At 45.0% G+C, this 13,756-nt stretch overlaps 1 protein-coding gene across 1 annotated transcript in view; it reads right to left on the bottom strand.

Moving 5' to 3' along the window:
* PEPD (peptidase D) overlaps nt 1–13,756 on the bottom strand; it is a 148,678-nt gene continuing 134,922 nt past the window's right edge. The window contains exons 14-15 of the mRNA XM_058813545.1: nt 9,077–9,268; nt 1–571 (exon numbers count right to left, since the gene is read on the bottom strand). Coding sequence (XP_058669528.1) covers nt 422–571; nt 9,077–9,268 — 342 coding nt within the window. The 3' untranslated portion in view covers nt 1–421. The remainder of the gene's footprint in view (nt 572–9,076; nt 9,269–13,756) is intronic.

The following is a 13,756-nucleotide window of genomic DNA, read 5'->3' as shown; positions in this document are numbered from 1 at the left end:
TGATGCCAAGGTGAATTTTAATAAAAATTTGTTTCTGCTTAGTACATGGATACAGGTCCATAAGAAAAATGTCATTATGTCCACAGAGAACAACTGATTTTTATTTCTGTTTTTCACAGTACTTGTGATGAAGTTTAAAAAAGTATTTAAGAGTGTTACAATTGCTCATAGCTTTCAGATAATCCATTTGGTAGAGTCCCAATCATCAAAATTCAGATTTAATTGCAAGATACATCTGAGTTGAGATCTGACAGAGGTATAAGCCCCACTGACAAGGCAGCAGGGTTATTTGGCTGCTGCTTGGTCACGTAAACTGCTGATTTTCTTGCTATTAAGAATTGGATGCATTTCATTTTCTATGCTGCAGCATTAAATCAGAACGATGACTGATTAGTTGAGGCAATAAGCACCACCCTGAAGTTTACTGCTTTTGGCTGGAGAGGCAGCCAAATGATTTGGCACTGCCCTGGCCCTCTGCCATGAAAGCCTCAATCTCCTGCACGGTCCGTGGGACGCAGGTGAGCAGCTCCACGCCCGTGGCTGTCACCACGACGTCGTCCTCGATGCGCACCTGCACGGGAGCACACGGTCACCAGGGGGGCACAGATGGCACGGGGAGCAGCCAGGCAGCAGCAGCAGCAGGGAGGGCACAGGGTGCTGCTGCAAGCAGGCAGAGCAGCACACTGCAAACAGGAATTGTCACCACCAGCACCCTGGGGCTCTGCAGGTGACACTGGCAAGGGGGGCTATTTACAGACGTGAACGAGACATTGACTGTGCCTCCAGCTGTTTCATTTTCCAGCATCACTCTCATTACATGATTATGACAATGGGAAGATGCCAGCAGCTCACATCCCAGGCAGCAGGCTAGAAAACTTAATGTTACAACTTACTTTATAAGCTTCTTGACTAATTACACAAAGCAAAAGCACATTGACAGTAGTTCTATGTAATTACCATAAGCACACGTACTTTTGGTTAAAACAATGTTTGCTTATTTAGAATACAATACTTACTTGTAAGCTTTAACCCACAGAGCTCCATTATTAAGCTTTAACCTTCCTAATATATTGCTAGATAAATCTTCTGTAGCTTAGACAGCTATTCAGACAAGCGTTAATATGCAGACCATTGTTCTATTTGCTCTTGCTTTTTCTACAGTTTCAATAATTTTTCTGCTGACCAACCTCATGGCTGCTGCTTAGCTCTACTCACAGTTCTGCTGTCTCTGAGGCCTGACTTCTGCAGCTTTCCCAAAGCCCTCTCATTTTGTGGGTTCCCACAGCAGGCTCCAGTTCCCCTTGGGCCACTGGTCCCTGCCACCCTGCTGGGGTCACACAGGCTTGGGGTGACCCTGGTGTGGTGGTGGCCCTCAGGTGCCTCTGCTGCAGTGGGTACATCAAGGACAGTCTGAGCAAGGAGCTGCAGCACTGAGCTCATGCTCTGTCATCCATGGGGCCAGGAAATCTCAACCCCTGAGAGCAGGAGCAGTAAAAAGAACATTCTTCCCTGGATTTACCTCCAACCTTCTTAACTTGCCAGGGACAGTACCTCCTGATGCCCACAGTGTCTGCTCTCAAAGCTCTCCTGTTTCTGAGCTGAAATTCGGGTAGCTTCAATTTGCACTTAAAACTTTTCTCTTAACACAATAAACTTTCGTAGTGAAACTTTGAACATTAAATAGCTTGTGGCTGATATTCCACACATTGAATTTTGAGCTGATGAGAAAGTCCTAAGCAGGTCAGGTGTTTCTTTTAAAATACAATCACAAAATTTTAAATCCTGGAAGGAAAAAGCAGATCCTCTCAGTTTTTCAACTCTTGCTATTAAAATGAAAAATGTGCTTCATTTCTGTTTGTCTCTAATCTCTTCTTACCAGTAAATGTGCCTACACAGTCATTCCCATTATCTTATCAGAAAAATGTTGCTAAGTTGCTAAGCTGTAATAAAAGCAATTTTAGTAAGGTGCAAATCCAAAAGAACACAAACCCTGGGTACTCCCACCTTACAATTGCTTTAATTGTTTCTGACCTCTTGACATTTTCAACTAAAAATAAAGCTGGTTAACATTTGTACTTCTGATTGCAAAATAATCCATTTGTTCAAACAGAATGAGTCATCCAGTCCTTATTAAACTGTTTAATGATGTCTTTGCCAGATTATTTCTTTTAGTTGGTATCAAGTTAAGTGTATTATAAAGCAGAATTAAATAAACAAACTCCATTGAGTTGACACATTTGTTTTGGACAGCTGTGAATTGGAAAGCTGTGAGGCTCTGTATGCTCAGTGCCTTGCTGCAGAGCAGATCAGCAACACATGCAATGACTCTGCACTTGAACACAATTTATCAGGATGGGCTTCTTGATTCCCTGCTTCAAATTTGACTGCTGAGCAAAATATAACCCAAGCATTCAGCAGGAGGGCCCCACTGCATCCAAAGGCAAATCCTGCTGGGCCTGGGCCTGGGCAGAGCCTCCCTGGGTGGATCAGTCCCTGCCAAAACCCTGATGGTACCAGGCAAGCCCTGCAGGAGTGCCAGCACCCAGGGACAGACCTGGGAAGGCGGCAAAAGCCAAAGCATCACATTGGCAAGCCCAGCCAGGGTAAATGGAGCTGGACACAGTGATGATGTGGAAAGTAAAAATGTCAGTGCAAAAGTGAGTCTGAGAGCAGAGGGAAGGGCAGACAAAGCTAGAACTGGCTCTGCCTGCAGAGAGAGCCTTTTCCCAAGCACTGCCAGCTCCACAAACCTCCCCCTGCCTGAGCTGAAATTCGCCAGCTACAGCAATGTATCAGCCACAATTCAGCCTCAGTAATTAGCAAAAAACCAAGAAAAATGGTTTGTGCTTTCCAGTTCAGTGCTTCACGACTTCCCAATACCTCTGCACTCTTTGGGAGGATGGACTGACTTAAAGCAGAGCAGATGAAAGCTGGACTAGAGTGGGGAAGAACAAGTGGGGCAAGGTGTCTCTCCACTGTTCTCTATCTAGGCCACAATAGAAAATCAGGGTGGGGAAGGAGCTGGGAAATAGATAAGAGTCATGGAAGGACCAGGGAAAGGAAGGTCCAGTGAGGTGAGACAGGTGTGACAAATAATGGACAGAGAGAGCTGGGACTGGCTAAGGAGCCCAGGCAGGGAGATCCTGGTGGAGGTGAGAAGTGAGACTCCTGAAAGAGAGCAGAGCACACAGGGGCTGCAGCTGCCAAAGGCAGGAACTGAGAGTGACCAGATGGAGCAGGATGAGGGCCATGCCCTGTGACTCCCTGTATAGGAGGAGCATGGTTAGGAGATCACACAATTGTCAGGAGATCACACAGTCTGTGTCACAGCCCAGCTGTGATCTGCTGTGAGAAGTGGGAGAGCCAGGACTGTCCCATCAGCCTGCTCAGCATCAGCACCTCCAAATGCTCTTTGGGATGTGGCTGGAGGCACACAGAACCACTGGGCCCTGGGACCACCCACCACTCCCTAGGAACATGCCTCTTCTTTCCCCAGAATCCAGTCCTTCCTCTGCGGGATGAATCTCACCTGCAATGGATGCTTGCCACAGGAGAGAAGTCAGATTTCCCATTTTCAGTGCATAATTTTTCCTTTGTCCAAAAGCAACATGAGTGCAGAGGAATAGGCTCTCAAGGGGAAGGAAATGGTTTCATTTGCTCTTTTCCTTCACACCGTCCATGCTTCACCCTGAGTTTAAACTCAGCAGCAGCAAGAAGCAGCTTCAGAGGACCTGCAAAACCTTCCCCACAGGAGAGCCTGTCATTTGATCTTGTCTTCTGGCCAAATGGACAAAAGATGCTGGATCTCTCTGACAAGGCTGACTGGTTTGGGACTGCCTTTCCCAGAGGGGGACAGTGATTATGAAACTTGCTCTCAGAGCTGTCCCTGTCTGCAGGCTCTTTGTTCATCAGTACTGCTTGTTTCAGGGCTACACAGTGGTTTGGAGCTGGGCACTGAAGTGTGAGGCTCTCTGCACACCCAGCTTTCAGGCTGCTCTGCAAAATCCTAGGGGAGGCTTTACTTTCTTGGTGTGAAATGGCAGACTTCAACAAACCACTCATGTAAAGATGCAGTGGCCAGGAATGCCAGGACTGCCCCAAAAATGCCTTTTCTTATCAAGGGCAGTGGCATGATCTGTCCAGCTAGACCTGATTGCACAACTGCCTGACACCAGCAACAGCCCATCATGTGGCTCCACTCAGTGGCCCCAGCTGTGTCCCAAAGCAGGGCCTGGGGGCACAGCCAAGGGCAGCACAGGAGTTAAACACCAGGGCTGCTGTCAGCCCACACAGCCTCGCACTTTGTCCTCACTTACTAATGCAGCCATGCTCCCCCGAGCCTCCTGAGCTACCTTCCAAGGGAAACAGGGCTGGAGCTCTCACTAATTTCTTTTGGATGATAATATATATACGAGGTTTTGACAACTAAGAAACTCTTTTGGCCAATTAAATAATCCAGATTTGCATGATGACAGATCCCAGATGTCAAAAAAGGCAACTGATGAAATGTCCTTTTTTTTTTTTTAAATCTATTGATAATTTGTTTGATTATGGCTGTGGAAAGCAGCAACATTATCACTGCAAGACATCAGAGTGGGAGAGTTGCCTGGAAATGATGACAGGACATGGCCACACATGGGACCGTGCAAAGCAGACAGGCACAGGTCTGGCTGGAGGACCCTGGGTCTGTTCCTACAGAGGCAGCTGTGCAGCCAAGGGAGCTTATTTCAACTCAGCCATCAATTTTCCAATAATTTTTAACAGAGCAAGCTTATCCTGAGCAGAGTTTGACTTAGGAAGCAGAGCTGCTGCACCAAACCCAGGCTGCAGGGAAGGCGTTTGCTGCTGTTGCATGGTGCCTGTGCCAAGGTGTTTGCTGTATGTGCATGGTGGGCTCAGTGCTCAGGGAATCTCATCCCATGCTGTACTCTTCTTGGCACAAGCAGGTTTCATTCACAACCAAGCCCTCATGTCAAGAGAAGCTTTATTTTAAATGTCCACATTTAAATGTTGACATTTTAATAGAAGAGGATCGATATCAGTAGGGTGAGGCCATGGATTTTATTAGATTAACTGGTACAGATAGGAAAAAAGCCTCAGGTGCCCAGTCCCTTCATTCAGGCTCAAAAAGAAGCATTAAACTGCAAGCTAAATACAGGTTAGAAACAGCTGGTCTTACTTTAACCTAATTGTGTTAATTAGAGAAGAGAAAAGGGCTAAAGAAGGTTTATAAGCACCTAGCAGTAGTTTTTGGGTTGCCTACACCTATCACTTCCCTTAGGAGAACTTTCAAAGGAAGCTAAGTATGCACATTGTGACAACTGCTTTCCCATGAGAACTTTTGGAGAAATGCTGTGTAGCACCATTACTGTGATACAATAAGCAATGTTAAAAAGTAGATGAGCATAACGTTTATTGCCTAGTAAACAATTTCATTTCACAATATAAATTCACCATAAACTCAGAAACAGAGCCTGATCTTCTGAAAAATAAAATCAGGACAGACACAACTTTATTGCTGTCTGAACCAAAGGTAGAAGCACGTGTCTTGCTCTTTATTTTGTTTAGCATTTATTCTGAGTAAGGGAGCTACTACTGTTTTGAAACATATTGTAATATTAGCAGATCTTCAAGTTCCTGGGCTTTGTAAATCTGTTTAATTTTTAAATGAGAAAAATCTGTAAATGAAAGTAATGCATTTACCACCCATCTGCCTTTCAGCATTTCCTCTAAGTTGCATAGTTTTCAGATATTAAGTCTAGTGCTAGTTCTACAAATCCTAGGGAAAATAAAGCCTGAACAGAGACTGAATGTGTAAGGCCAAAGAAAGACTGAATGGCTTTACTGTGTCTTTGAGAAAACATCATATGAACTGCATGAATCAGTAATCAGCTTATGAAGAATGGAAATGTCAACCCCTAAAGGGCAGCATTTGGAGTCAGCATTTCCCCTTCCCCGAGGATTCAGCTGCTTTTCCTGAGCAATGCACACAACTGCATGCACACCCCTGTATTTGCACATCTGTGTTTGTTCAGGAGCTGTGGGGCAGAGTCCAGGCAGAGCAAAGGTGCCCTGGGCCAGGCCCTGTGCCAGATCCAGCAGCAAGGGACAGCAGCCCTTGTCCCGCAGGAGCTGCGACCTCGCTACGCTGGACCTTGGCTTTGCAGGTGGACAACTGAACTCCATGTGACTGAAACGTCCCAAAATTGGCCAAGGAAGTTGGTGAAGGACTGAGCTGTCAAGTAAAGAGTGCAGGGCTTCAGACAGGCAACATCCCCTGGGTTCCCCCTGCAGGGACCTGTCCTTGACCCAGAGGAGGTGAAAAGCCCCAGTTCAGTTCATGTCCCAGAGCAGCAGGGATGGCCCAAAGGCTGGGCTGAGCTCAAAGGTGGCTGTGATGGAAGGGCTGCTGATGGACCTGCCCCAGCAGGACATGCACACCTCACACTGCCTCTCCTTCCCTGCTCCTGCAGCTCCCACAGTCTCCTCATGGCCAACTCCAGCCAGCACAAATTAAAGTCAATGGCTTCAGCCTTGCCCTCTCTGGCACGCTACAAGGGCTTTGCTTCTCAATGCAGAGACTTGTCACAGTCAAGAAAATTATTGAAAGCCCCAAAAAGACATGAATTCAAGGTGAATTTGTGAAAAATCCACAAATTCTCTGTGTGGACAGACTTAGAATTACAGTGGTGTTACTTCAGTGAATGTTAGTTCATTTTCGAAGTGAATTACACTAAACCAAATCAAGAACATTTTAATTAAGTGAATTACATTAAACCAAATCAAGAACATTTCTCTCTCTGCAGAGGGAAATGCACAACTTACTTCCTTTTGTGGAATGTGTTTTACTTTTACACTAAAAGGAAGATTGGAGTGGCTGTAGTGAACTCTTCAGCTACAACTGACACCAATACTAGCCCCTGTATACCATTAATATTTGTCAATAAAAAAATGGCCTTTTTAAAAAAAGATTTTAAAAGATCTTTTTTTTAATCCCATAGAAAGAAAGTTTTCTGGCATGCTTTTGTGAGAAATGCTCACTCACTCTGGATAAACTAGAATGAAATATTTTGTTCATAACTGAGCACTCTACACAGCACCAATTGCATCTTCTTTTTATGCAAATCAAGTCATAATGGTAAAATGGAAAAACTTATTTTGATTGCTCTATAATTCATCTTTTGAGAAGAATTCAGAAATATTCAGATGTATTCCAGTCTTAGATTTTATTTTCATTCTTCTCCTGGACAAAATCAAGTGACAACATCTGGCTCAGGGTATGTGTGTATTATTATTTTTTTCTCTCTAAGTAAAATGTATTGTTCACAGGGGGATCAGAGATTAAGATTTTTGCTCAATCGTTTTTGGGCTGCCCCTTCTTTTAGCAAAGTTTGTTGGCCAGCTCTCCTTACAAGTCATCATTACAGGAAGCTAAACAAAAATGAGGGAACAAAGTTTGCTTGAAATCTCTGGAACAAAAGTGCCTGATCCAGCAAGTTATTACCAAGGTAGAGATCCCAGGCTGTCCCTTATATTCTGTGCAACCTCAGGCAGAAGGTGAGCCACAGGCACAGCTCAAGTGCAGAAATGGAGTGGGCATTCACAGAAATTTGGGGAAAATGTGGGCTTTGCTGAGCAATTTCAGGGAAAGCTCACCAGGAATCAATTCAATTACTGAAAAACACTCATAGAGTGTTTACATGGAAAATGGAGATAATTAAACCTGCTTCCATTGCACATCACAGTTTTCTTTAAAAATACATTTCAGTGTGTGCTGTCACACAGAATGTGCTCACAGTTAGAAAATGCAGAATTAGCTGCCTTTTGCTCACCAGTACCTCAGCTGTCTGGCTGGCAAATCTTGATAAAGAAGCAACACAGAGACAGATAATGTCCCAGAGCTCAGCAGTGAATTAAATACCAGCAAGGGTAAAGTCCTGTGTCTCTCAACAAGGCTGCACCCGCACCATGGGTGGCTGCCCTGGAGCCTGGCTGGCTCACATGACTGGGGACAGCACACACAACTTCTCTGTCAGGGCTGGTGGCTCCAAGGCAGCTCAGACCAAAGTGCTACAGTGATCACCCTCTCAAGGCTGGGGTACAGGGATAAATCAGTCAATGGCAGCAGCAGACAATTCCTAATGAGTGAATTTTCCTTCCAGAAAATCACCACCACTGCAGTGACTGCTGGCTGTACTGAGACTTGGCAGAAGAGCCAGGGGAGGATGGGGCATGGCAGCTGCCTGCTCTATCTCTGTGCAGGAACAATGTGGCACCCTACAAAGGCTTGCCCTGCTGAAATAAAACCCCACTGGAAGCACTGCAGCTGCTGAATGCTCTGTGAGGGTGGTGGCTTTGAATGGGAAACGTGCCCTGGACAGCATGCACAGCCAAGGCCCCTCCACTTGCCCAGCAGCTGCTGCATGGAATGACTGCCCAGATCACCTCTGCCTTCCCTGGCCAATGCTCCTGTGCCCACTGAGCCTGTCACACTGGGCACTGGGGCTCTGGAACCCTACCAGCCATTCTGCTGGAAACAGGGAAGGCTCCTCCAAGGCACAGGTTTCATGCCATTCTGTCAATAATCCTGTAAGAGCAATTATTGCTGTTTGCATCTTCTGTCCCAGCACTGGACTGTGCTGCTGACAAGGAAGCCAACTCTGGACTACAGAATTCAGTCTCATATTTCATAACATACATGTTTCACACACTAGACAAAACACTTACCTGGCAAGCCACTGCATGGTGCTGGCAGAGGATATTTCAGTCAATGGGAAAATATGGGTCTATCATTAATCACTAGTAAAAAACCACATTCAAAAATTAGAATAAAACCCCTCATTTTGTCTGCAGAGCCAAATGGCCTGAATGACTCAAGGTGCTGCTTCAAGGAACAGCTCTATGTGCAGTACATTACAACTTCCAAAAGCTGTAAGACTTTTGGGGGTTGTAAGAAGTGCCAAAAGTTGTAAGAAGTCCCAAAAGTTGTAAGTCCCAAAAGACTTCTGCTCGGATACATGGTAAGGACGAACAAAGAGAAAACCAATTAAGGAAACCGTGTACCAAGCATACTCACCCCGCCGAAGGCCCTGAAGCGCTGCAGGACGTCCCTGTTGATGAAGCAGGCCCGGGCAGGGTCGTGCAGGGCCTGTTCCAGGAGGGGCTGGATGAAGTAGATGCCCGGCTCGACGGTGAGCACCATGCCCGGCTGCAGGCGGCGCGCCGTGCGCAGGCTGCACAGCCCCGGCTCCTCCGCGCGCTCCACGCCCTGCCACACACACACACACACGCTGTCACCTTTCTCCTCACACAGGAATCTGCCCAAAATATCTCTAGGATTCACATTTTCTGAGCCTCAGATCAAAGGATCGAAACAATTCTTATGTGCTGTGCCCGTGTTGTGCCAAAGGAGAATGCAATGTGGAGATTGTTTACCCAGTGGTGGTGTTTTGTTTCCTTGGCTGTCACAGACATCTTTTATGAAAAATCCTTTTGTTAGGATCTTTTCTCCTGAGAAGCTGAGAGGCCTCAGGAACAAAATGCAAACAATGATTATCTGCTGCTGTGGAATGCAACATGTGCATCTTTGATGGGTCTCATATTGTTGTTTTTAATTAATGGCCAATCACAGTCCAGCTGTCTTGTACTGTCTGGTAAGTCACAAGAATTTATTTTCCTTTTCCCTTCCCCTTTCCTTTCCTTTCCTTTCCTTTCCTTTCCTTTCCTTTCCTTTCCTTTCCTTTCCTTTCCTTTCCTTTCCTTTCCTTTCCTTTCCTTTCCTTTCCTTTCCTTTCCTTTCCTTTCCTTTCCTTTCCTTTCCTTTCCTTTCCTTTCCTTTCCTTTCCTTTCCTTTCCTTTCCTTTCCTTTCCTTTCCTTTCCTTTCCTTTCCTTTCCTTTCCTTTCCTTTCCTTTCCTTTCCTTTCCTTTCCTTTCCTTTCCTTTCCTTTCCTTTCCTTTCCTTTCCTTTCCTTTCCTTTCCTTTCCTTCCTTCTGAAGAAATCCTTTCTTCAATTCTTTTAGTATAGTTTTATTCTATCATTTTCTTTTAATACAATATATATAATAAAATAATAAATCAGCCTTCTGAAACATGGAGTCAAGACTCTCATCTCTTTTCTCATCCTGGGACCCCTGTGAACACCACCACATTTGGCCTGTCAGGGCCAGGTGTGTGTGTGTGTGTGTGTGTGTCTGTCAGGACTGTGGGCTGACAGCCACGAGATTCTGTGCAGTTGAGTGCTTGGCAGATTCACTTTAGATGTAATCTAATATAATATAGAATAATATAGTATAATTGATTAGACTTCTGATAAAGATGGAGTCAGATGCATCACTCTCTCCCCTCATTGGGGATTGCCTGCACTATAACCTGCTCTCACAGACACCAACACATGGAGCACCTCACGGCAAGCCCTCCTGTGCTGACTGCTCCATAAGACACACAAAATATAAAAAATAATCACAAAGGACTGAAATTAGCCATGCAATTACCTCCCTCCCATCAGTCCTCATTTATCTTTCACATAGTGGGATGACCAGATTTCAGCTCAATGCCCCAACTGTTTTTTGCACCACAGAAATCTTGGCTTTGGATATGCTTGGTACTGTTACTTGTTGCCCTGTTCTAAGTTCTTCTAAGCCTTCTGATGTTTACATTCTTGTAATGAAGCTTTTCACGCGCTTTTATGTAAATAATTGTTGTTTTACATTCTTTTCTGGAGGAGGGAAAATTTGATGGACTGTTGGTTTGACCAGTGTGATTGGAGAGGTGGCACTTTCATCCTCCAATCCACTGTCACTTTTGGAAGTCTATAAATGTTTGAGTCAGAAAGTAAACTTCCCTTCTTTTACCTTGGAGGTTCCAGTGTATGTGTCATTTTATTTTATGTCCCATAGCAACTGTATTACAAAGCAAAAATAATTCCTTGCACTATTCCTTGCCCTACCCTCCCTTGGAAGGTATGGTACTGTAAGTGACATGCAAATCTTGAAATGCCCCTGCCACGTCATGGCTGAAACAGCTGAACTATGCAGCAGAGAACAATTTCTCTCCAAGGATATGCAAATACTTATTCTCACCAAATGTTATTAAAATAACACATTTATGATCTGGATTCAGGAGCAATGAGTCTACACATGACCTCATAAAAGCAGCCCATTTAAACTAATCTTTTGTCAGATTCAGACTTTCAGGCAACATGGTGCTGATTAGTATTATTAAAAGTTAAGTCAAAACAAGTCTGAACTAGCAAAATATTCTCTCCTTCCCAAAAGCTGGTAAAAGAAAATGATATATGAGGATGTGCTTAGTCAAGGAATTAGAAACACTGCAAGGACTAGTTTTGGGTATTCATTTTCTTCCCCCCAAACGTGCCAGGTATTGCAATATCAGAATAAACATATATCAATCCCATTAGCTTTTTGAAAATTCTTTGCAATGGTAGCAAAATTTTCCCAACAAACTATTGTAATGAGCTGTGAACAGCTCACAGGCCCAGCAGCTCTCAATCCTGCTCACACTGCTCAAGAAACCTTCTCTGCTTTAGCCAGCACATCAAAGGTTAACACTTCTGTGGGACCACAGCAACATTTATCTGGTTTCCACACAGCTTTCCTGAGCCTTGCTTCTGCCCAAAGCCACGATGGTGCTTTCCCTGGCTGGCAGGAGGGGCAGCTGGTGTCAGCATCACTGCCAGCATGACTGGTGCCACGAGATGGAACTTCCCTTTCCCCCAGACAAAGCAGCCCAGCAGCACCCTGGGTGTGGGGCACCCTGTCCTGGCACAGCCCAGCTCCCCTGCCCATCCAGGGGATGGAGGGAGGCTGGAGCACATCTGCACATCACCCATGTTCTCATTTACTGAAGCATCCCCTCTTCACAGGGGACACAGCCCTGCAGTATTGTTTGCTCTTGAGCTCCACTTTCAGTTCAGAGAAAGTTTATTTTACAGAAATACTGCTTTCCATCATGCTTGCTTTATCCCCACTGGTTACCCAAGCAAGGCTGGGGTTGCTTTTGTTCCCTTTGCAGAGCTTATTCTGTTCCAATGTACAGCATCTTACAGTAGCCAAGATTTCTAGAGTTGACCAACCTGGAAATTTGGACATAGCTTTGTCCATTTTGACTGTGTGTTCCATGTGTTTTATGACATATGTTTGATTTGGATTTTGCAGAGCACTATATATTACACCAAAATAAGAAAACATGGTTTTGTTTTACTGAGCCTAGGAAACAAGAATACGGTAATATTAAGCAAGGCATTTTGAATTTGTACTCTTATCAAAACTCAAAGAAAATCAATATATTTCTAAACTTGAAACAATAACTGCACTGAAATGGAGCCATTTTTTCTCTCATACTGCCCTTTGGGGTTTGGCATTTCACACATTCATTGTAATGTGTAAAGGAAATGAGGGCATCCAATCTTGTGGATTAATCTCTCCATGAGCTGTAAACAATTAGATTAGTGTCTGGACCTTTTGGTGCCTGGCCAACTATCTATCTGCTACTTCACAACAAACAACCCAGATCTGGCTTTTAAGTACACTTCTCAATTCTGCTTGCAAATGCCTTTTCCAAGGCAGTCAATCCAAGACAGATGCTAGAAAGACAAATGCAGAGCGAGGCAAACAATCGCAAACATCCTCTGAAGGCAGCCCTGGCACAGCATCCAGATTTTTTTGCCTTTCCTTAAAATAAATGGTGTTTAACATCATGTGTGACAATAAAGCCTTAGCAGCCCCCTTTATTTACCTCTGTACAGCTGCTGAAGCAATGGTAGGCATTTTCTCTAGAATGCTAGCTGTGTGGTCCTGATTTTAGCCCTTCCTCCAAGGAGCTAAAGCAACAAGACCAAAGATACACATTTGGAAACGTCTCAGCAATGCAGGGAGACTTCCCAAGGCACCTGAATATTGCTGCTCACCCAAAAATAAAATTCTTAACTTCTCTGGAAGGAATTCATAAAGGCTTTTTGCTATTCCCTCCATCCTGTCTCAGTCCTGGGTTGTGTGGCTCTAGGTTTCATCTCCAGGTGTTTGGATTCTGCAGGTGCAGCTCTATCCCTACCATGAAAGCATCTCTAGTGGGCCTCCAAAGAAAGGGGAACACTGCTCAGCTTTCCAGAGCTAGAAAACAAGCAGGACAGCAGTGGGTGGGCTTGTCCCTTTGAACAGAGACCAGGAGATGTGTGAAGTGGCTGCAGAGAGACAGGTTCTGGCTGTGCTTGTATGTGGCCACTCACTCTGAGCAGAGGACAGCCCCAGCCCAATTTGCTGGGAGGCTGAAGGGCAAAATGAGCTGGCACAGGAAATAAGCAGAGAGGGGCCATGACCAAGCTGAGTGCATGACTAAGTCCCTTCTTTTGAGAACAGTGCTGGATTAAACACATATCAGACTATGGCTTCAGCCTCCCAAGTGACATCTGATCTCTGGGCACTTGTGACCACCTTGGGAGCCACCACACCCATCAGGTCCAGGGCTGACAGCTCTCACTCTGCTGTGGTTGTTTATGAAAAGTAGGGTGAACTCAGGACCTTTCTTAATGACTGAAAAACCACAATCCCCAAACAGAAGATGACAGTCTGAAACAACCCTTGCCATTCTTCATCAAGTCAAGCTCTCTTGGGACCAAAGCCCGACAGGGCAACTTCACACAGTCATCCATCAGTAGGACTCTCCTGCCATTAATGGATTTCCTTCTTTGTGAGGAGGAACCTTCCCTACATCTCACAGCTGAACAGCTCAAGCTTTGT

This window comes from Ammospiza caudacuta, chromosome 13, assembly GCF_027887145.1.
Source record: "Ammospiza caudacuta isolate bAmmCau1 chromosome 13, bAmmCau1.pri, whole genome shotgun sequence".
Lineage (NCBI taxonomy): Eukaryota > Metazoa > Chordata > Aves > Passeriformes > Passerellidae > Ammospiza > Ammospiza caudacuta.
Note: the sequence above shows the minus strand (reverse complement) of the source record. Positions and strands in the feature narration are given on the sequence as shown.